This window comes from Echeneis naucrates, chromosome 16 (genome assembly GCF_900963305.1).
Source record: "Echeneis naucrates chromosome 16, fEcheNa1.1, whole genome shotgun sequence".
In the NCBI taxonomy this organism is placed as follows: domain Eukaryota; kingdom Metazoa; phylum Chordata; class Actinopteri; order Carangiformes; family Echeneidae; genus Echeneis; species Echeneis naucrates.
Window position 1 is genome coordinate 397,568 of NC_042526.1, and position 19,933 is coordinate 417,500.

Below are 19,933 nucleotides of genomic sequence, written 5' to 3' on the forward strand. Positions count from 1 at the left end.
CTGTGTTCTCTGTATGCTCTCTCTGTTCTCTGTATGTTCTCTGTGTTCTCTGTATGTTCTCTCTGTTCTCTGTATGTTCTCTGTATGTTCTCTGTATGTTCTCTGTGTTCTCTGTATGTTCTCTCTGTTCTCTGTATGTTATCTGTGTTCTCTGTATGTTCTCTGTGTTCTCTGTATGTTCTCTGTATGTTCTCTGTATGTTCTCTGTGTTCTCTGTATGTTCTCTCTGTTCTCTGTATGTTATCTGTGTTCTCTGTATGTTCTCTGTGTTCTCTGTATGTTATCTGTGTTCTCTGTATGTTCTCTGTGTTCTCTGTATGTTCTCTGTATGTTCGCTGTGTTCTCTGTATGCTCTCTCTGTTCTCTGTATGTTCTCTGTGTTCTCTGTATGTTCTCTCTGTTCTCTGTATGTTCTCTGTGTATAAGAAGCTCTTTATAAATAAAGTTGTGTCGCCTCTGTGACAGATGACCGTGTTGCAGTTACACCTGTCCACCTGGAGTGGGCAGCACCGCCGTGAGTGACCGAATAGGACCGCAGAAGAAGAACTCTCCCGCTCCGTGCTGTTGTTTTTAAACGGAGGCGGGAGATTCTGGCTCCACTGAGCTTCGGGAGTTCGTCCTGAAACATCTTCCACCTTCACAGCTTCTTCCCAACATGGTGAGGACCAAAGCCGACAGCGTCCCGGCCTCCTACCGGAAAGGTACAGTCCCACTTCATCGGTGTTTATGGCCCATTTTAGCGGCTAACGCTGAATTTGAGCAGCAGTCCGGCTGTTCTCGGTGGCGGTTCGGAGGCGCACTTAGAAAAGCTAACCGGAGTTGGGCTCTTCTCTGCGGCCTTCGGTTCGACACCGATGAACCGTTTTGACGGCCGACCGGCAGATTACCGGCCCAGCTCCGTGTGAACACCGGGCGTGATGAACCGACACTCGGTGTTTGCGCCTTCGGCCTCCCGCCAAAGAGCGGCCGGACTTTCGGCTCGTCGGTTCCTCCAAAAACCGACTTTTAACGAGTTTTAAGCGCTTTTCTTTTCTCCTCCACTTCAGCTCCGTTAAAATGGACGTTTCATCGTTCGGCGTCAGACTGCAGGAATCATTTTAAATGTCCAGGACACAAGTTCTGCTTTTACAACCAAGAGAGCTGTAAATGAGTTCTATTTGTCTTTTTGACCTCTTTGTTTTTTGGCAGCTGTTGCAGCTTCTGCTCCCCGGAAGTCTTTGGGCTCCAGTTCGGCCAACTCGTCCTCCTGCAGCAGCCAGACATCCACTCCTGGTCAGTCTCAGTCCCTGTCCCTGTCCCAGTCCCTGCAGCGGCCAGACGTCCACTTCTGTCCCTGTCCCTGTCCCTGTCCCTGTCCCTGCAGCGGCCAGACGTCCACTTCTGTCCCTGTCCCTGTCCCTGCAGCGGCCAGACGTCCACTTCTGTCCCTGTCCCTGTCCCTGCAGCGGCCAGACGTCCACTTCTGTCCCTGTCCCTGTCCCTGCAGCGGCCAGACGTCCACTTCTGTCCCTGTCCCTGTCCCTGCAGCGGCCAGACGTCCACTTCTGTCCCTGTCCCTGTGCCTGCAGCGGCCAGACGTCCACTTCTGTCCCTGTCCCTGTCCCTGTCCCTGTCCCTGCAGCGGCCAGACGTCCACTTCTGTCCCTGCCCCTGTCCCTGCCCCAGTCCCCACACATTCATCATTCAACCCTCATCATGTCTTACAACTCAGAGCTGCCGGTTTCTTTTCTTTATTTTAAATTTGCAGCCAAGAACAAATATGCAGGTGGTAACCCAGTGTGTCCTCGTCCCACCCCGACCTGGCAGAAGGGCATTGGAGACTTCTTCGGTGGTCCCCCCAGGAAGCCAGAGAAAGAGAACCAGAGACCCAACGAGGTTGAGGATGATGAAGAGGCTGGAGGCAGCGGGATGTCAAAGGCCAGCAAGAAGTATGTATTCAGTTTTCAGTGAATCTTTAGCTGAGCACTGACACTTTTGTTGGTCAGGACAACCGGATGAGTCCCATCATTAAAAAGAGAACCAGAGAAAACAACGTTTAGTTTGTTTCTTTCTGACTGTGTGGCTCAGATCTGTTTTAGATTATCATCAATAGCTCATTTATTCTGCTTTACTTTCTGAAAGAACTGAAGCAGCTTTGTGTCTGAGCTAGTTTCATGTGTTTGACAAATTCATGTTTGTTTATGCACTGAAACTCATCTCCTTTGTGTTCCTGGTTGTCGCTGCTTGTTTTTTAAATTTCTCCCCACCAGGATTATTGTATCATTATTGGACATGATTCATGTCCTTGTAGAGTGGAGCATCTCACTTTTTCACATTAAATAAGCTAAACACTGATCCAGGTTGCTGCTCCTGATTGGATCTGTTGACACTCACATTGAGTTTTATGTTTGATAGTAATGGACTAATGGATGTTATGTGCAGGTCCAGACCTCTGCCAGCTGAGGAGGAGGAGGATGACTGAAGATGAAGATTGGTTCTGTTCCTGATTGTTATGTTTACTGTCTCCCTTGTGCTCAGTGGCATTTTAATGTACATCTGTATATAAGTTCTACAAAACTCATTTTGTATAGCACATTAAACTTTTTATGTTTTTAACTTTCAGAGTCTCATCTGTTGTCTAACTGCACTTTTAATCACCCTGATGAGAACCAGAGAATACTCAGTGATATTGGTACCCTACTCTGTCAGACGATGCTCCACTTCTCCAGTTAGGGGAAAAAGAAACAGGTTTGATCTTGTTCATCACACAACCTGATATTTGGCAGCAGATCTTTAGGGAACTGAAACATGATTCCTGTTAACCTGATTTACTTTCTCTGCTGCACTGATGTTGACAGTGCAGACATCCAGAGGCCCAATCATGTTGGACTGGAGGAACCTTTTTTTTTTTCTCTGAGAAACAATAAGTCTAAAGATCATAGACCTGATTGATTCAGAACAGAAATTGTTTTATTGCCAGGTATGTGTAAAGAAAGGAAAGGTATAAATACATTGAAATTAGAATACAAATATTTGCCGTGGTGTATTTACAGTAGGACAGCAATGTGCTAATTTCATTAGATTGACAATCAGTTTATGGGGAAATCTGGGGGAAGAAACTTTAAATCTGGTGATGTGGCGGGGTATACACTCAGCTGAGGCCTCAGCTCCATGACACTTTACTCGTTCCTCCACCTGTAGAGAGAAGACGGAGTTCAGTGGAACATGAAAGTTCATGACAGAATCTTTTTCACCTGCAGCTGCAAGTTCAACTCAAACTGGAAACCACTTCAGATCAGAGTTGGGAACTTGAAATCTCGTATGAAGTTCTGAATAGACTCGCCCCTTACCTACTGGAGTTCAAATGTCAGATCTGCCTAACCCTAAGTTAAGGTTAGGGTCTGTCCACTGACCTCAGAGTCTTCAGTGCACAGTCTGGTCTGTCCATGAGATCACGCAGATCATTGACATCTGAGTCCTCCAGGTGGTTTCCTGTCAGGTCCAGGTATCTCAGGTAGGACGGGTTGGACTTCAGAGCAGAGCTCAGACAAGAGCAGCTGATCTTTGTCAACCTGCAGTAACACAATCTGTAGAAAGTGAAAGACATAGATGAAAATCTGGAGATGATATCAGATCATCAAAATTACAAAACTATTATCCACTTAAATCAGAACCATCTGACGAATCTTACGTAAGAACAAAATCCATTTTCAGGTCAAAAAAAGATTTCTCAAAGTTTACACCAGCTCATCCATACGCTTTAGATTTTCCTGTGCTTCAAACGACTTCAACAAGTGTTCAAATTAACTGAAATAATCATACTGTAATGTTTTATCAATCAAAATAATGACAATAATACAAAATACAAACAAAACAAACATGTAATCACTAAATATGATGAGGCCGGAGACCTGGACTCCTTTAGACCACTGAAGCTGGCTCCACCAGCCACCCTTCTTCACAGGTCAGAGACACCCACACACAGAACCTGATCCATCAGACCAGACTGCCTTCCTGCATGTCTCTGGTCCAGTTCAGTGGTGGACTCGGTCGGCGTGGATCCAGACCGGGTAATCAGTGTTTGGTTCATGATGTGATGGATGGATGAACTCACTTGAGTATCTCCAGTTTGCAGGTCTGCCTCTTCAGAGCATCAGAAATCAGCTTCACTCCTGAATCCTGGAGGTTGAAGTTGTGACTCAGGTCCAGCTCCCTCAGGTATGATGGACTGGACATCAACGCTGAGACCACGACTTTAATGTGAGTCAATAAGAGCCCGGCGGAGGCGAGGCTGAGAAAGACAACAGAAGGACTGTTACATCTGGCTGACACTCTGCGGTTCTGTGTCCTCAGATAGTACAGAACCAGGTTAACCAAGACCTTCATCAGGAGCAGGATGGGTAATTCCCTCTCTGGGTTCTCACCCTAAAGGTGCTGAGCTGAAAACACAACACACATGGCAGATGTGGAGCCTGAAGGTCTGAAACAGTCTGGTGTTTCAGACTGAATTCATCTGATCTACTGATGATGGACTCACCGAGCCTTCCTGCAGTTTCTCACAGCTGGGACCAGTCTCCGTCGTCCCTCCTCTGATGTCTGGTACTTCTCTGGATCCAGCTCATCCAGAACCTCCTCTGACATCTGCAGCATGTAGGCCAGAGCTGAGCACTGGATCTCAGAGAGTCTCTTCTCTGGTCTGGTCTCTGACTTTAGGAACTCCTGGATCTCCTGATGAACTGTGTGATCGTTCATCTCAATCAGACAGTGGAACATGTTGATGCTTCTGTCAGGACAGCTTAAATAACTCTCCATCTCCTTCAGGTTGTTGATGGCTCTCTGGATGGTCTCTGGTCTGGTCTCTGTCCGACCCAGCAGACCTCCTAAGAGTCTCTGGTTGGACTCCAGAGAGAGACCGTGAAGGAAACATACAAACAGGTCCAGGTGACCATTATCACTTCTGAGGGATTTCTCCAGGACTGCCATCAGAAATCGCTCCAGGGCTGAATCTTGGGGTTTTTTTCCCAGAAAGTCCTCCAGAACCTTCCTGTTCCTGTTGGTGTGACAGTGGAACATGTAGACTGCAGCCAGAAACTCCTGAACGCTCAGATGAACAAAGCAGTAGACTGTTTTCTGGAAGATCACACTCCTTATTCTGAAGATCTCAGTACAGAGTCCTGACTTCACCGACGCCTCTGTGACATCAACACCACACTGCTCCAGGTCTTCTTGGTAGAACATGATGTTCCCTTTCTCCAGATGTTCAAACGCCAGCCTCCCCAGCTTCAGAAGAACTTCCCTGTCAGCCTCCATCAGCTCCTGTGGACTCGTCTCAGGTCCCTCATGGTACTTGATCCTCTTCCTGCTGGTCTGGACCAGCAGGAAGTGTGAGTACAGGTCAGTCATGGTCTGGGGCAGCTCTCCTCTCTGGTCTGTAGTCAACATGTGCTCCAGAACTGTAGCGATGATCCAGCAGAAAACTGGGACTTGACACATGATGTGAAGGCTCCTGGACTTCTTGATGTGTGAGATGATTCTGTTGGACAGCTCTTCATCCCTGGACCTCATCCTGAAGTACTCCTCCTGCTGGGCGTCAGTGAAGCCTCGGACTTCTGTTAGCCTGTCGACACATGAAGGAGGGATCTGACCGGCTGCTGCAGGTCTGGAAGTGATCCAGACCAGAGCCGAGGGCAGCAGATTCCCCTGGATGAGGTTTTTCAGCAGCAGGTGGACCGATGACTCCTGTGTGACGTCAGACACGACCTCCCTGTTGGTGAAGTCCAGTGAAAGTCTGCTTTCATCCAGGCCCTCCAGGATGAACAGAACTTTACAGGCAGCCAGCTGCTCTGCTGTGACCTTCTGTAATGTTGGATGGAAAACATGAAGCAGCCTGAGAAGACTGTACTGCTGATCTCTGATCAGGTTCAGCTCCCTGAACGAAAGCAGAACCAGCAGATGGAGATCCTGGTTCTCCGAGCCATCTGCCCAGTCCAGACTGAACTTCTGCACCAAGAAGGTTTTTCCAACTCCAGCAACGCCGTTGGTCAGAACCAGTCTGATGGGCCTCTGCTGGTCAGAGTCTTTAAAGATGTGCTGACATTTGATTGGAGCATCATGGAAGGTCTTCTTCCTGGAAACGGTCTCCAGCTGCCTCACCTCATGTTGGGTAAGAACCTCTTCACTCTGTCCCTCTGTGACGTAGAGCTCAGTGTAGATCCTGTTGAGGAGGGTTCCACTTCCTGTTCCTTCAGTCACATGTTGACATCTGGACCTCAGACTGATCTTATGCTGATCTAAAACCTCCTGTAGACCAGAATCTGCTGACAGAGAAGAGACAACGTCAGACTGAGAATCTGATTAAAAAAATAAAGACATCAGTCAGAAGTTCAGTCTCACTCTGTTCAGGGCCGGTCTGTAGTCCTGGTCTGGTGCTGGATCTTTTCCCATATTGGCCACAGGAGGAGTCTCCTGGAGAACCAGACTGGTCCCAGCACTGTCTGCAGCTGGTAGAGACCGGATCCTTCAGGACGTCCTGACACAGAGAGCAGCAGGACGACTGTTTCCTCTTCCTCCTCCACTTCCTGTCTCTGCAGAGACAACATCACAGTATCAGGCTGACATAACAGAAGTCTTTCATATGTTTGTACATATTCATGCCTCTGTTTCTGCTGCATCCTCCAGCTGATCATTCACGTCTCTGTCTGTGTGTGTCTGTGTGTTTCTTCCTATAATCCCTGATGTCTTAAATTCTCTTTATCAGCTGCAGTTAAACTGTTCTTGGATTCAGAGTCAGTAAATGATGTCACATGTTTTTGCAAACACAAAACAGGAAGAGGCTGCTTCCTGTTTTGAGTTTAAATCTCACTGTTGGTCTGAAGTTCCATGTTTGAAGTCGATATTCTGAAATTTAGAATTATTGGTCTTCAGAGACAAACAGCTGGGAGCTGGAGAATCTGTCCTGTCCTTTACACGGTCAGCCATCTTCAGTCTTCAGGCTTCAGCTGCACTGAGCAACACAAGCAGCTGGAAAGATCACACACACATACACACAAATAATAATATGATTTAATTTGTTCAAAACAGGCACAAACACACAAACAGGGAGACTTTGACAGTAAAATAATCACCATGCTCCGTCTTTTTTGTGTGTGTTGTTTCACTTTCACTCTCAGCACCCTTCCCCCACCTCCATGACGCAGTTAAATGTCTGTTCAACTTGTGTGACTTTAAAATACCTCAAAGTGGTGTTAACACAACGCCTTCACAAAAAGCAGCAGACAAAATCCAACAAATGTCACATTAGACATTTTACAGAAACAGAGAGAAGTTGGTCTGATTTATTTCAGATGACTTTGTATTTTGAGACACAAACTGAGTGAAGTGAGCGACTCAGAGACTCTAAAGCTGAATTATCACTCACCTCCTTCAGCCAGCGGTCTGATTCTGCTGTCTTTGTCGTCTTTGTTGTCTTTGTAATCTCTTGTGTTGTGTTGTGTTGTGCTGTTGTTGTTGTGAAGTCTGCTTCTGTGAAGGCTCCACCTCCAGCCCCTCCCAGTACTGCTGGCCACACCCACTCAGATATAACCATTGTTGTGATATTTTATTTTACTTTAAACTTCCTCTTCACTACAGTTTAAGGATGATCTCCGTTGACTTCCTTCACTGTAATAACAACAATCAATCAGTATAAACAAACAATCAATAATCAATAGAAACAGTTCAGAGCTCCTAGTTTCGTCTCAGCGTCGCTGACGTTAGTCACGTGATACTGACGTCAGTCACATGACACCGAGGTTAGCGTTAGCTGACATGGCCGCGACCGTTTCCAGCGAAGATCTGAGCAACTTACAGCTCCTGTTGAAGGTATCGATGGATGTATTGATCCGTGAGCAGCCGACCTTTAAGTCAAACTGCAGCTTAATTATTTTCTGTTTTTGTTTATTTCTGAGCGAACAGCTGAGCTAACATTAGCATGCTAACCTGAACAACAAACATGAGCAGAGATAAAAACAAACGAAAGGTAGAAACCGGGTCGAATTTAAGATGAGACACACAATCACAGTTTAGTTTATACTTGTGCCTGTTAATTTTCTCTGTGAAACTGTTCAGTCTCAGCTGATCCGGATTAAAGGATGACAGTAAAAGTTCTGGACTTTCCCACAAAGTCAAAATAAGGCAAACTAAAATGTCCCACTGCAGCTGAAGCCAGTGAACGTGACGTCCTCTACATTTAGTTTTTTTTAATTATTAATTTTTACGTGAGTAACTTGACAAACTTGTGTTGAAGAAGAGTCTCTGACAGGAAAGACACTAGACAAAGTCTGGCTGAGTCTCCAGTTTGTTGCTTTGTGTTGTTGTCTCTGAGCCGGTTGTGTGTCCTCAGGCTCCATCTAAAGATGCAGTCAGAGACGTCTGTCTTCAGAGTCACAGAGCTCCAAGTCGCCGCCTCGCTGAGGCCACAGCTGCCACACTCGGCGTCCCAGTGTCCCAGGCGGCTGAGGTAGGAGACCACCTGTGTCCTCACGTCCATCCCCAATGTCCCAGCTGATCAGTCTGTCTCCCTCCAGCTGGTCCGGTCTCTCCATGTCCTGTCTCATCACGTCCTCTTCTACAACCTGAGCTCTCCGGAGCAGATCCTCGCCCTTTTCCCAGAGTCCTTCCACTCCAGCCTGAAGAACCTGATCACCAAGATCCTGCTGGAGAACAGGTCCGAGTCCGGCTGCTCCCAGACAACAAAAATAAAGACCAACTGTAGCATGATAGCATCAGATCGGGTCAGGGGTCAGGGGTCAGGCTTCTGAAACCAGCATGCAGATCCAGATCCTTCAGGTCTCAGAGTCTCACATGTTAGAACTCAAACTGAAAATGTGTCAGTGTGATGTAATTGATGACATCACTTCCTCTGATGTTTTTCAGTCCGACATGGAGGACAGAAGCTGTCAGTGATCAGAGTGAGTCCAGCTCAGATTCATTCAGTATCTGCTGCTGCTGGGAGGCTCTAAACTGTATGTGTCTGTGTGTGTAGTCTCTCTGCCTCAGCTGAAGGATCTGGACTGGAGGGTCGACATGGTAACCGGATCGGACTCAGTCAGTCGTATGTCCGTCCCGACCTGCCTGGTCCAACTTCAGGTGGGTCTAAACCGGAGGGAGGCATCTCAGTGATGTCATCATGATGTCACTATGGCACTGAAGGAAACAGGCAGGGACACAGATGAAGACGAGGCTCCTGGAGGACAGATCCTGATCTGTCCTGGTCCTCTAGCTTCCTACTAATCCATCACATTTGTTTTTGTCACATGACGGTTAAAATGTCTCATGTTGTTTTCAGATGGAGGATCCGTGTCCAACTGCAGGAGGGGAGTCAGTTTCCACGGTGACTGTGGAGCTGAGCCGGGAGTCTCTGGACACCATACTGGATGGACTGGGACGCATCAGGGACCAGCTGTCTGTGGTCGCTGGGAAGTGAAGAAGTTTGTTCTTCAACAGACTAATGAGGCGGAAACATTAAAGATCCTGACGATCAGACTGAAGACGAGCTGAACTGACCACCAATCAGTCAAAACACAAAAATAAGATTGTGTTTTTCGTCTTTTGGATTCATCTGGATTTAATCCTGAGCACGTTTGTAAATGAAATCTTTTTTCTTAAGTATGAAAACTGCAGGTTTTGTTGAAATAGTTTCTTTTTAACATGATAAAAAAATAAAGGTCTTTTCTAAAGAGTCTGAGAATAGAGTACAGGAGTCAGAGTCAGTTTTTATTGCTTTAAACAAATCAAATATGACATTGACAGAAGTTTTCACACACTTTGTGAGTCCAGAAGTCCACAATGACCGCCACAGCATCGTTTAGATTCAGCATTAAATCAACATCTGTACATGAAGTCGGTCTGTGTGGGTCCTCACGATGGGGGGAGGACTGTGATCCCCTCCATATCCAGCTCCACTGAGTGAACACTGAAGTCTCCCAGACCCTGAAACAGACCAGTTGTCATGGTAACACCTCAGTCCAACACTACGGGGGTGTTCTGGTTCCAGTTCAGGACTACGTACCGGTGTGTTGTTGAGGACCTGCAGGACCGCCTGCTGCTGCTGAGGCTCCCGGGTCAGCAGGTACAGGAAGCCCCCCCCTCCGGCCCCGGCCAGACTCTGACCCAGAACCAGGGGCCTTAGAGCTGCCATCATGGTCCTGACGGAGGCCGGTTCACATCCTGGAGCCATGAGCTTCTTCTGCTGCCACGAGCGATCCAGACAGCGACCCAGTCCAGGCAGAGACCCTGGGGACAGACAGGGACACTGTGGACACTGCCTGGGCTGGTCAGGATTATCGTTATTATTATGAGCGTCATGTTCTGTGTAGTCTCACCCTGTGAACACGCTCTCACACACTCCTCTGAGTTCTCCACCAGCTGATGAGCGTTTTGGACCATCGATGGAAGACGACTGTACCAACTACGGACCACGTCCTGCACACGGAGCCTTCATCATCATCATCATCATCATCAAGTCTTCATTTATAACATTTTTTCTCTTGAACTTCATCTTTGACTTCCTGAGTGTTTGATGTCGATGATGTTCCAGCTGTGTGTGTGTACGAACACCAACCTGCAGCAGGTTTCGAGCCAGTCTGGTTTTTCCTGTGTAGACCAGCAGGAGGTGCTGGTCCAGAGAGAGCAGGAAGTCTTCTGGAGGACAGAGACGTTCCACTTCCACCTGCAGGGGCAGAGACGCCCTGGAACGCCCCACCTTGACTCCACCCACAAGCCCCCCCACCTGATCCTGCCAGCCACCACCTGGACAGAAGAAGAGTCTGAAGTTCAGTCTGATTCCCTGGTCCAGGTCTTTCATTGTTCTTAAACTGGACTCCAGGATCACAGACCGGTGGTCAGGATCTGCTCCAGGTACAGGATGGCGTGGATCAGAGAGTCCGTGTTGTAGATCCGACCGGTGCATCTGTAGATGGCAGCCAACAGCGCCCCCGCCAGGATACTGCTGGTACCTGCAGGACAAGAACACCTCTCACTCTGACCCCCCCGCCTGTCAAAGGGACCGTTCCAGGTGTGTAGTGTTGTTGTGTCTGACAGGTTTCATGTGTGTAGCTGATGTTGGTTTCTCACCCAGTCCAGATCCGGTGGGCAGCACTGACCAGCTGTGGAGCTCCACCCCTCCCCCCCACCTCTGCATCAGCTGATGCTGCAAAGGATGCTGGGAGGTCACGGACACTAGGCCGCTGCAAACACACACTGCCTTCAGCAGGGCCCCTGTAACACACACACACACACACACACTGATCAGTGATGATGCGGTCCAGACTGTTACTTCGTTAAAGGAGCAACACAAGATGACAAACAGGTGGATTGTTGATGGACCGGCGGCCTGGTCTCAGTCCGGTCTGTCAGAGACCGGGTCTTAAGGTGAACCAGCTGTGTGCTGCGTTCGGTGCTGTCTCGTCTCCTACCGGGTGCGTGAGGCTGACAGTAGTCCCTCAGGTCATCCAGGCTGTTGCACACCATCTCCATGGAAATCCCACTTTCCTGCCCTCCAGTGTGGGTGACCAGCAGGAGGCGGGGCTCCGTGATGCGACGGGCTCTAGCACCAATGGGGCGCTTCCCATCAACCCGTACGGCAACATTGGTCACGGAGCCGCCGTGCTCAAAGGCGATGGGAGGGGTGTCACTCCACCCGCCTGAAACACACAGACAATTCAGGTTACAGAGCCAAAAGTGATTTCTACTACATTAAAAACTGCACATAAACGCACCATTTCTGAAGCACAAATATCTGAGCCATTACACACATCACCAATACACCAACAGACCGACACCTCACCTGCCAGGTCCAATCTGGCTGGACACTCCACTTCCTGCCACTCCCCAAGGGGCGGAATTTCACCCTGACCAATGGATATAAACCTCTGTGATGACATCACAGCCTGTCGCAGTAGCACCTGTCCGGCGCCTTCGTAGTGCCGCGCGGCGCGGACCAGCAGGTCTGGTCTGTGGAAACAGGTCCATCATCTACGGACCAACAGGAAAACACTACACTGAGACCAGAGAGGGACACTGACCTGCTGAGCCAATCAGCTCTCTGTGCTGCCAAGGCGTGGACTCCGTTCCTCAGGTTGCCCTCCTCCAGCAGGAAGTAGGCAGAGCGCCAGGCCTCATTAGCGGCAGGTCCACTCCGCAGACCGCCCCTTCCCCCCGCCATACACACCAGCACATCAGCAATACATGACAGACAGCGAGCAGCCAAGCCCAGATCTGCCCCTGGCTCCGCCCCCTGCTTCCCACTGCCAGCTGCAACTGAAAAAAGAGCTGGAGCTAATGGACCACAGGTTTCTCTGCCCCATGACTCCCTGCTGATCCAAAAATGGTCAGAGGAGCTGAGACGATGGTACATCCTGTTAGGACAGCGAAGCTAAAGCTAATTCATTTGCTGGATAATTAGCTATGCTAATAATAATGATAATGAGCTAAGCTAAGCTCTTCTCCAAACTATTGATTCTGTAAATCAGTCACTTCCTGTTTGTGACTTGACTTGAGGTGGATGATGTCAGAGGCGTCAGCTGATTGGCTGATGCTGTGAGATCTGAGAGGATTGAATGTTGCTCTGCAAAAACCAAAGAACAAGAAACTGGTAGTTTAAAATAAACAATGGCTCACGGTTGTCCAGTGTTTCCAGCAGCGGCCCCTGCTGGCCCCCCAACACTGCCGCCCTGAAGCAAGGCAGCAGGCAGACGTCACTCCGACTCATCAGGGCATCGAACACTCTCCGCCTCCCCGCCAGGAACAGTAACTCCTCCCGCCACTGCAGCTCTGCCTCCTGGTGGGTGAGTGACAGCACCTCCTTCAGCGACAGCCTCCATGATTCCCTCCACCACCGGGGACAGCCGCCCCCCCCCAACAGCAAGCCTACACCTCCCCCTAGATCCACAGCACCCCCCCGGGAGTGAAGCACTGGGAAGAGACGAGCTGCCAGGAGGGAACGGGGTTCTCCTCTGACCCACAATTCCTCTGGCCTGGGGGGGGGGGGGGGGGGGGGGAGGACGAGTGAGAGGAAACAAATGGCTCCAGAACATCAACACTTCAGTTTTCAAAATAAAAGTCTTACTGTATTCCTGTCCGGCTGAAGAAGCAGCCCCAGCTCTGGTGGAGGAAGGAGGCGTCACCGTCATCAGAGGACACCTGAGGAGGAGTTTAGGGTTATGAGCCTGCAGACCATCTGAATTCATCTGATTTTACGATCTTTGTGTCACCTCCAGGTTGTCCTGAGCGCCCACCACCGTGTACACCTTCAGCTTTAACTCCCCCAGCTCGATGCGATGTCCCTGGATGATGATGTCATTGACCAGTTTCAGTTGCCTGATGCTGTGCGATGTTGACAACTCGAGACCCGACAATAAACAACCAGAGGGGACATTCAGAGGACCCTGGAGCAGAGGTCAGAGGTCACAACGCCGGTTAAGAATCCTTAAAGCTGCATTAATTGATGTCATTGTGCTGAACTCCTTTACCTGCAGGTGGCAGTGCTGCACCGCCGCCCCAGGCGCCATGGCAACATCTCCCTCCAAAACACTGTTGATGACCCGAGCTGCTTCACTCACGGCGCTCTCTCTCTGAGGGGAAAGATGGCGGCACTGATAAAGCAGAAAGAGGACCTGATGGAGGACATTTTTAATGAAGATGAGGAGAAACAGGAAGTCACCTGGATGTGAGAAAGAATGTTATTGTCTGTCCCGCCACAGGTGAGTCGGTCCACATGCTGTTTTCCAGACAGAGTCAGGTAGTCATAGCAACCGCCACGGACATACACTGTGTGAATGACAGCAAAGGACAAACATGGAGGAAAAAACATGTCCCTCCTCCCTGATGAGTTTCTGGTCTCAGTCTGAAATACAACATGATGTTCATTTAGAGGGAAAGGGGAGGGGCTAGGGGGCGGGGCTACTGTGTGACTGACAGACTGAATCAGGATCATGTACTGAGCGGATCAGCTCCACCTTCTGACCCACCCAGGCTGAGCTGAGTCCCTCTGAGGATCCTCCACAGCTCCATCCTGGCCCCCCTCACCGCTGCCCCCTGTGGTCCTGCAGCCGAACTGCAGCCGACTCTCTCCTCACTGACAAACTGGTCCTGAGTCAGATCTGAGCAGAGACACTTCACTAAGTCCAGGAAGAGAGACATCTGAGGAGGGACACGATGAAGACTTTATGGAAATATTTACATTTTCCACAACCGCTGATATTTTTAATAAAAATGCTGTTTTTCACATCAAGGTTTCTATTTTTCTTCTGTATTTAGAAGGATAGAGTCAAGATTCAAGACCTGAAAGTGTTTATTGTCATATGTACAGTAAAGAAACACGTTTCCCCGTGCAGTGAAATTCTTTTTTTGATAAAAATCAGTGTCAGAGTCTGGTACCTTTAGCGGCGGTGCTCCAGAGTCCAGGCCCAGGTAGGTGCAGCCGTCCAGAGGAGGAGTGACGTGAGTCTGCAACAGCTTCTCTGATACAGACCTGCAGAAGAAGACTGGACCAGATACCTGCAAACACAATCAGTCTGGATTCATGAACTCATCATTAAAGGGCCCTCTGAAAGCCCAGTCGGTTTGATTTTACAGCGAAGACGCACCAGAGGCACTTTCCCATCAGGCATCACAGCTCGTTGAATCTGCTCCTTGGTTCCCTTGTAGATGATGTCCCTGACCTGACCCTGGGACACAAAACAAACGCACCCTCACTATGTTCATTCTACTAAACACTGTTTATGTGGCAGAAATATCTTATCAAACATCTTTGATAAGACTATCATAACTACTGCAAAATGTAATAAAGATTAAATAAAGTGAACACCTGTTGGTTAGACAGGTAGACTCCGTGATTGGCTGCATAGGAAACTTCACCTGGTAACGCCAGAACCCGAACACCGGAGAACCCCTCCCAGGACAGAGCTGACACACACACACACACACACACAAACACAAACAGATATAGATGTGTGTGCCTCCAGATGTGTGCAGCTGTTCAGTCAGGGTCACTCACTGAAGTCCGGGGGGATGGTCAGGATCATGTCGGTGCTGCAAACCCAAACTCCAGGAGGAGAACCGGGACAGATCTGAACCAAAGAGACAAATCCAACAGTGAACTGTAGCGGTCCCAACAGGTGGCCCTGAGGGACACCACCTGGAGCTGTTCACACAATAACTGATCGAGGCGCAGCAGACCTGGACACTTAGGCAGTCCAGCAGCAGGTCCAGGCAACAGACTGGAGCCTGGACCTTCAGGTCCGGGTTCTCTCGGGGAAGCCAGCAGAACGCCCTGCTGCAGGAGCTCCAGGGGAAGTCCCGACCCTGCAACACCCATTGTGAGAAACGCACACAGAAATACACATCGGCATAGCACAGTCCAGAGCAGCTGAACTCACTGTGTGGAGGATGAGGATGTGAGCGTCATCCAGGACATCAGCTGTCACCACCTGAAGGAAACACCACAGAAAGTCCAGGATCAGATATATGACCCAGTCTGACCCAGTCTGACTCAGCAGGACGCAGTCACTCACAGTGTGTCCTGCTCTGTTGCTCAGATGCTCAGCAGCGACCAGCAGAGCATTGAGTGTGGCCCCCCCGCTGCCCAGGGGCTCCTGGCGGTCCCTCACCGTCAAAACCAACGCACCCGCCCAGAGAGAACCACGCTGCTGCCGCAGGTCCAGCTCTGACACACACACACACACACACACTCTTCATGTCTCATGTAAAATCTTAAAGGCAGCTGCACATCAACACTAACTCTACCAGAGCAGCTTGTAGTCAGCAGATTCAAACTGGTTGTCTATTAAAGGAGCAATCTGACATCTTAGGACACACGAGGTGTTTTTATTTAGATTATTTTTGTATTTTTGTTTGTTTTATTTATTTATTTATTTATTTACTGTTTTTATTTTATAGACAAAGAAGGAGTTCCATCTTAACTCGGTGAACTGTGTGGAGGGAGAGCCGTTTCTCTATTTCATGTATCATCCTGTGAAGAATTGATCACATTTTTAACCAAAGTCAAGAACTGTTCCACAATAATAATGTGGTGGGGATATGTTACCATGCCTGAGAGAAAAAACCAAAGGAGAAATGTGACGTTTCCTTTTCCCTGTTGGACAATGACTCCTCCATCCACTCAGTCTACACATTCACCAAATGGCACAGAACTTTAGCACATTGAAGCCTCCACAAAGGCTGTAGTCCAGTCAGCACCGGGGGAACTGTCAGAACTCTCCACTTCAGACAGAAACTAACTATAACTGCTAAAGTAAGAACTTACGCCCCGCCCACCGTCACCTTATTAAGGACCCCAGGGATCTGTAGTTTTCTGTTAGGTGTCATTCCATTCAGTAGCTTCTCCCTTTCAATAGACTACAAACATGGCCGTGCCGATCGCATGATGCGTTTCATTTTAAACATTAAGTTCTTCAGTTTTGAGGACCTAAACCTGTTTCACTGAATGTTCTGGTGTTTGATTGTCTCGTTGATTTTATTATCAGATCAGAGGCGGCTCTGATATTTCAGATATCTTTACGTTAGAATGGTCTACATTTCTTATTCCTCCGACGATGACGTCACGGACCGGTGAGGCTCGGTAAAGCTCTCCGGGTCGTCCGGCCAGGCGGGGTCCGGACGAAGCCCTCACCTCTCTGGAAGCGGACGCTGTCTTTGTGCTGGCAGGTCAGAACCACCACAGTCCACCTGAAGCCGCCCCACATCCTGCCGACACCGGGAGCAGAGCCGGGAAAAGAAGCGGATCCCGGTCACCGGGCCGCAGAAACAGACGGATGAGCGCGCGGAAGTGTTTACGCTTCCCGATTAAACGCGCGCTTACACTCATTTGGGCCGCGGCGGCCGCCGTAAGTTTACAGCTCTGTTCCGTTCGATTTCGACCTTTGGACGACTGGGCGGGGCGGGGCGGTCCGCTGACTGTGGCTAACGTTCAGCTAAACATTTCTTCCGTCTGTATGAAAGATTACTAAATATCTGAATCTGAATCTAAAGTGGTGAAGCTGCTTGTTTTCGGCTCGATCCCACAGACAGCTAACGGTTAGCTAATGGTTAGCTAACGGTTGGAATTGATTTAACGGCCGTGACGTCCCGGAGAGGCGGAGCGCGAGTTTGAACGGTGAGTCCAAAAAGACCAAAGTCTTTATCATTAATTTACCTTCAAACTAGTGAAATTATAACTGATATAAATTTAACTGCAGTCACCGAATCCTTCAGGAAGCTGTCGGTGTTTTTGTGTCTGTTTCTCAGACTGAAGCTGAATATATTCCCATATTATATCTAATATGAGTAAAATAAATCATATCTAATGTATTGAGTCTTAAACACTGAAACATCAAGTAAAGCACAGTAATCATAGCGGATTATTAGTTTCTGAAAGGTTTTCTGACCCACTTTTTTGAATATTTAACAAGTTGGTCAGGTTGTTTTCAGATTTCCGACAGTCACCTGAAGGCAGCAGGTGTCAAATCTGCCATCATGTCAAATAAAATCAGTATAAATACAACAATAAGAACATCATATTAAGAGGAATTGTACTAATAATAACAATGAAAGCTATAATGATAATCAAACATATATTATTTTATATATATTCACATCCCGGTGTCAGTCTGATGAACCAGATCTCGCGATAGCAGCTCTTGCACTAACGTGTGTCTCTGTAGATGGATGACTCATAATAATAATAATAATAATAATAATAATAATAAAAATACACCCAGGACTCTGTACTCAGACTGATAATCCTTGACAGGCTTCACTCGGGATGGAGACTGTCGGTGTCCGGTGGCCGCTCTATTGACCCCCCCGGCCTTCAACATGTCCGTCTCCGGGATGAAGAAGCAGCTCCACAAAGCCAGCCAGGTAATCTGGACCAACCGGGTCCAACCGGGCCGAAGACTCACTGAGTCCGGATGGTTGGTCTCAGTTTGTGGTTCTCCTGCGGCACAATGCCCGATGATCCAGATCAGTATAGATCCATCAGACCACGAAGACGATGGGCCTCTAACTTATTGATTTATGAACTGTTGATTATTGATTTTTATTGACATGTATTTGTTATTGGTTCATTGGACGTGAATGGGAAGTGGAAATGTCACATTGGTAATTAATCGGGGGAGGAGTGGGATCCTGGGACCTGATGTTCATTAATGGAGTTCATGTTTGAGGCTCCTCAGGCAGTTTGTGCTTTTCTAACAAACGACCACAGAGAGCTGGACTACCATGACGCAGCCGAGCAGAGTCTCAGTTATTTTGTGATTATTGTTATTTTTTGGAGGGAAAGGAACAAATTCTTTCTGATTTCTAAACCCAGTCATATTATCTTTGTTTTGTGTGTAAATTATCTGGATGAGATGAAATTCAGTTCATATAAAATGGAAACTTCTTGCAGTTGCTGAATGAGAGGCTGATGGGAGCTCAGGGAACCAAGATGGATGAGGACTTCCTGAGGATGGAGAAGGTAAAACTCTGCACTGAGACCTGGTTCTGCTCCCTGATTGGAGCAGGTGGGTAAACTAACGCCTTGCTTCTGTGTCAGAACGTTGCGGTGATTCAAACTCTGCTGCTGGAGCTTCTGTCCAAAACCACTGAGTTCCTGCAGCCAAACCCAGGTCTGAAACCAGCACACAGCAGGAACAGTAAAATTTTACACGTCCTTATTTTATATCAAGGTTTTATTTTAACTTCTCTAATGCCTTCAGAATACGGACTTCTAATCTTTACATGGAGGTTTATGTTTAGAAACTAAAGTTTTTTATAAAGCTGAAAACCCCAGTTCTGCTCTGAAGTTGGCATCTTTGTGTTTTCACAGCATACAGAGCCAAACTGAGCATGCTCAACACCATGTCCAGGATTCGAGGACAGGGCAGGACTACAGTTTACCCTCAGACAGAGGGCATTCTGGGAGACTGTATGCTGCAGTACGGCCAGGAGCTGGGAGCTACCTCTGAATTTGGTACGGTCCAGGTTTTAGGGAGAACGGGTCTGACTCTGGCCCAGAACCCAGAGTCAGACCCGTGGAGCTGCTGCTGATTTTAACTAGGACTCCACAGTCGGTTCTGTTTGTAATGACTCTGGACTCAGTCACTCCTTGAGCTCTGGTCCTGGTTCTTCTCTTCAGGTGGAGCTCTGGCTGGTGTGGGTGATGCTCTGCAGCAGGTCGCCCAGGCCAAGGACGCTCTGGATGTCAACGTTAAGCGCTCCTTCGTCGACCCCCTGCAGGAGCTCCACAACACGGAGCTGAAGGAGATCAGGGTGAGGTCACATGATGCCATCAGGCCTGAGGCTGCTGCTGTCATGTCAACATCACTAATGATCCACAGTGAACCTTTGTTCTTCTGCCCATTTTCTCAGTTCCAGCTGAAGAAGCTGAACGGACGCCGGCTGGACTTCGACTACAAGAGGAGACGTAAAGGGAAAGTTCCTCTGGACGAAGTCCGACAGGCCTGGGACAAGTTCATGAGTTCCAAAGAGCTGGCAGAGAGAAGGATGTTCATCCTGCTGCAGAATGACGTGAGTTCAACCACAAACCAAATGGAGGCTTTGAGCTGAAGGAGTGAGGAGATGGCGCCTCCCTCAGGCCGGTTGATGTTAGTGACCAGAATTAGAAGACGGTCAGAGTCCAGTTTTTCACCGTTCAGGAAATTTTAGTTTAAAAAAGAAACAATGAAAACATAGTAAACATAACATTAAACATTAAACATAGTAAAGAGGTAAATTAAAAATATTTTAGACTAAATACAGTTAATCAAAAAAAAAAAAATGGCGTCACACAGAACAGTTGCAGATGAGAACTTCCTTCAGATGAATTGAAACTTTTTGTGTCTCAGCTGTTTGATGGTGTCTCCTCCTGCAGGCGGATCGCCTCAGTCATCTGGCAGCCATGGTCTCAGCGCTGCTCGACTTCCACCGCAGCGCC

The 19,933-nt window shown here is 48.3% G+C and overlaps 5 protein-coding genes across 6 annotated transcripts in view; 3 read left to right on the forward strand and 2 right to left on the reverse strand.

Moving 5' to 3' along the window:
- The first annotated feature begins 565 nt into the window (after window positions 1-565).
- Window positions 566-2,601, forward strand: pclaf (PCNA clamp associated factor). Its single transcript, XM_029523485.1, has 4 exons — window positions 566-701; window positions 1,189-1,272; window positions 1,748-1,928; window positions 2,422-2,601. Exons 1-4 carry the CDS (start codon window positions 656-658, stop codon window positions 2,459-2,461), a joined length of 351 nt encoding a protein of 116 aa, XP_029379345.1. The 5' UTR covers window positions 566-655; the 3' UTR covers window positions 2,462-2,601.
- A 326-nt stretch (window positions 2,602-2,927) lies between these two features.
- Window positions 2,928-7,390, reverse strand: LOC115056485 (NLR family CARD domain-containing protein 3-like). Of its 2 annotated transcripts, none has more exons than XM_029522956.1 (7): window positions 7,104-7,390; window positions 6,842-6,999; window positions 6,373-6,563; window positions 4,517-6,293; window positions 4,094-4,270; window positions 3,393-3,566; window positions 2,928-3,174 (listed from the first exon to the last, which is right to left on the reverse strand). In XM_029522956.1, the coding sequence occupies exons 2-7, from the start codon at window positions 6,955-6,957 to the stop codon at window positions 3,159-3,161; spliced, it is 2,451 nt and encodes an 816-aa protein (XP_029378816.1). In that variant the 5' UTR covers window positions 6,958-6,999; window positions 7,104-7,390; the 3' UTR covers window positions 2,928-3,158. The 2 variants fall into 2 exon arrangements, with proteins under 2 accessions (XP_029378816.1, XP_029378815.1); XM_029522955.1 differs by having other exon boundaries at window positions 4,517-6,296.
- A 378-nt stretch (window positions 7,391-7,768) lies between these two features.
- Window positions 7,769-9,704, forward strand: commd9 (COMM domain containing 9). The gene is made up of 6 exons (XM_029522402.1): window positions 7,769-7,839; window positions 8,360-8,476; window positions 8,544-8,683; window positions 8,893-8,927; window positions 9,002-9,105; window positions 9,305-9,704. Exons 1-6 carry the CDS (start codon window positions 7,786-7,788, stop codon window positions 9,440-9,442), a joined length of 588 nt encoding a protein of 195 aa, XP_029378262.1. The 5' UTR covers window positions 7,769-7,785; the 3' UTR covers window positions 9,443-9,704.
- An 8-nt stretch (window positions 9,705-9,712) lies between these two features.
- fcsk (fucose kinase) lies at window positions 9,713-16,856 on the reverse strand. The gene is made up of 23 exons (XM_029522400.1): window positions 16,649-16,856; window positions 15,531-15,682; window positions 15,396-15,446; window positions 15,196-15,321; window positions 15,014-15,086; window positions 14,825-14,922; window positions 14,604-14,684; window positions 14,395-14,514; window positions 13,986-14,157; window positions 13,679-13,785; window positions 13,488-13,589; window positions 13,230-13,403; window positions 13,085-13,158; window positions 12,637-12,992; window positions 12,042-12,276; window positions 11,804-11,970; window positions 11,433-11,660; window positions 11,092-11,235; window positions 10,854-10,973; window positions 10,580-10,767; window positions 10,341-10,440; window positions 10,028-10,251; window positions 9,713-9,948 (listed from the first exon to the last, which is right to left on the reverse strand). Exons 1-23 carry the CDS (start codon window positions 16,719-16,721, stop codon window positions 9,877-9,879), a joined length of 3,237 nt encoding a protein of 1,078 aa, XP_029378260.1. The 5' UTR covers window positions 16,722-16,856; the 3' UTR covers window positions 9,713-9,876.
- sh3gl3b (SH3-domain GRB2-like 3b) overlaps window positions 16,356-19,933 on the forward strand; it is a 5,980-nt gene continuing 2,402 nt past the window's right edge. The window contains exons 1-9 of the mRNA XM_029522401.1: window positions 16,356-16,862; window positions 17,043-17,131; window positions 17,768-17,877; window positions 18,407-18,475; window positions 18,554-18,626; window positions 18,827-18,970; window positions 19,136-19,269; window positions 19,369-19,527; window positions 19,871-19,933. The exon at window positions 19,871-19,933 is cut by the window's right edge and continues 41 nt beyond it. Coding sequence (XP_029378261.1) covers window positions 17,833-17,877; window positions 18,407-18,475; window positions 18,554-18,626; window positions 18,827-18,970; window positions 19,136-19,269; window positions 19,369-19,527; window positions 19,871-19,933 — 687 coding nt within the window. The 5' untranslated portion in view covers window positions 16,356-16,862; window positions 17,043-17,131; window positions 17,768-17,832. The remainder of the gene's footprint in view (window positions 16,863-17,042; window positions 17,132-17,767; window positions 17,878-18,406; window positions 18,476-18,553; window positions 18,627-18,826; window positions 18,971-19,135; window positions 19,270-19,368; window positions 19,528-19,870) is intronic.

What these genes read in the sequence shown, in the direction of transcription:
- LOC115056485 (XM_029522955.1), bottom strand. Translation starts at nt 6,957, where the DNA reads ATGGCTGACCGTGTAAAGGACAGGACAGATTCTCCAGCTCCCAGCTGT. An exon ending in CATGGAACTTCAGACCAACA is followed by an intron (nt 6,564 to 6,841) that starts GTGAGATTTAAA and finishes TTGTCTCTGCAG; the next exon opens with AGACAGGAAGTGGAGGAGGA. An exon ending in TGCAAACTGGAGATACTCAA is followed by an intron (nt 3,567 to 4,093) that starts GTGAGTTCATCC and finishes CACTTTCTACAG; the next exon opens with ATTGTGTTACTGCAGGTTGA.
- fcsk (XM_029522400.1), bottom strand. Translation starts at nt 16,721, where the DNA reads ATGTGGGGCGGCTTCAGGTGGACTGTGGTGGTTCTGACCTGCCAGCAC. An exon ending in CTGTCAGCCTCACGCACCCG is followed by an intron (nt 11,236 to 11,432) that starts GTAGGAGACGAG and finishes TGTGTGTTACAG; the next exon opens with GGGCCCTGCTGAAGGCAGTG. An exon ending in GCCCACCGGATCTGGACTGG is followed by an intron (nt 10,974 to 11,091) that starts GTGAGAAACCAA and finishes CTTGTCCTGCAG; the next exon opens with GTACCAGCAGTATCCTGGCG.
- commd9 (XM_029522402.1), top strand. Translation starts at nt 7,786, where the DNA reads ATGGCCGCGACCGTTTCCAGCGAAGATCTGAGCAACTTACAGCTCCTG. An exon ending in AGAAGCTGTCAGTGATCAGA is followed by an intron (nt 8,928 to 9,001) that starts GTGAGTCCAGCT and finishes CTGTGTGTGTAG; the next exon opens with TCTCTCTGCCTCAGCTGAAG. An exon ending in CCTGCCTGGTCCAACTTCAG is followed by an intron (nt 9,106 to 9,304) that starts GTGGGTCTAAAC and finishes TGTTGTTTTCAG; the next exon opens with ATGGAGGATCCGTGTCCAAC.
- pclaf (XM_029523485.1), top strand. Translation starts at nt 656, where the DNA reads ATGGTGAGGACCAAAGCCGACAGCGTCCCGGCCTCCTACCGGAAAG. An exon ending in CAGCCAGACATCCACTCCTG is followed by an intron (nt 1,273 to 1,747) that starts GTCAGTCTCAGT and finishes TTAAATTTGCAG; the next exon opens with CCAAGAACAAATATGCAGGT. An exon ending in ATGTCAAAGGCCAGCAAGAA is followed by an intron (nt 1,929 to 2,421) that starts GTATGTATTCAG and finishes TGTTATGTGCAG; the next exon opens with GTCCAGACCTCTGCCAGCTG.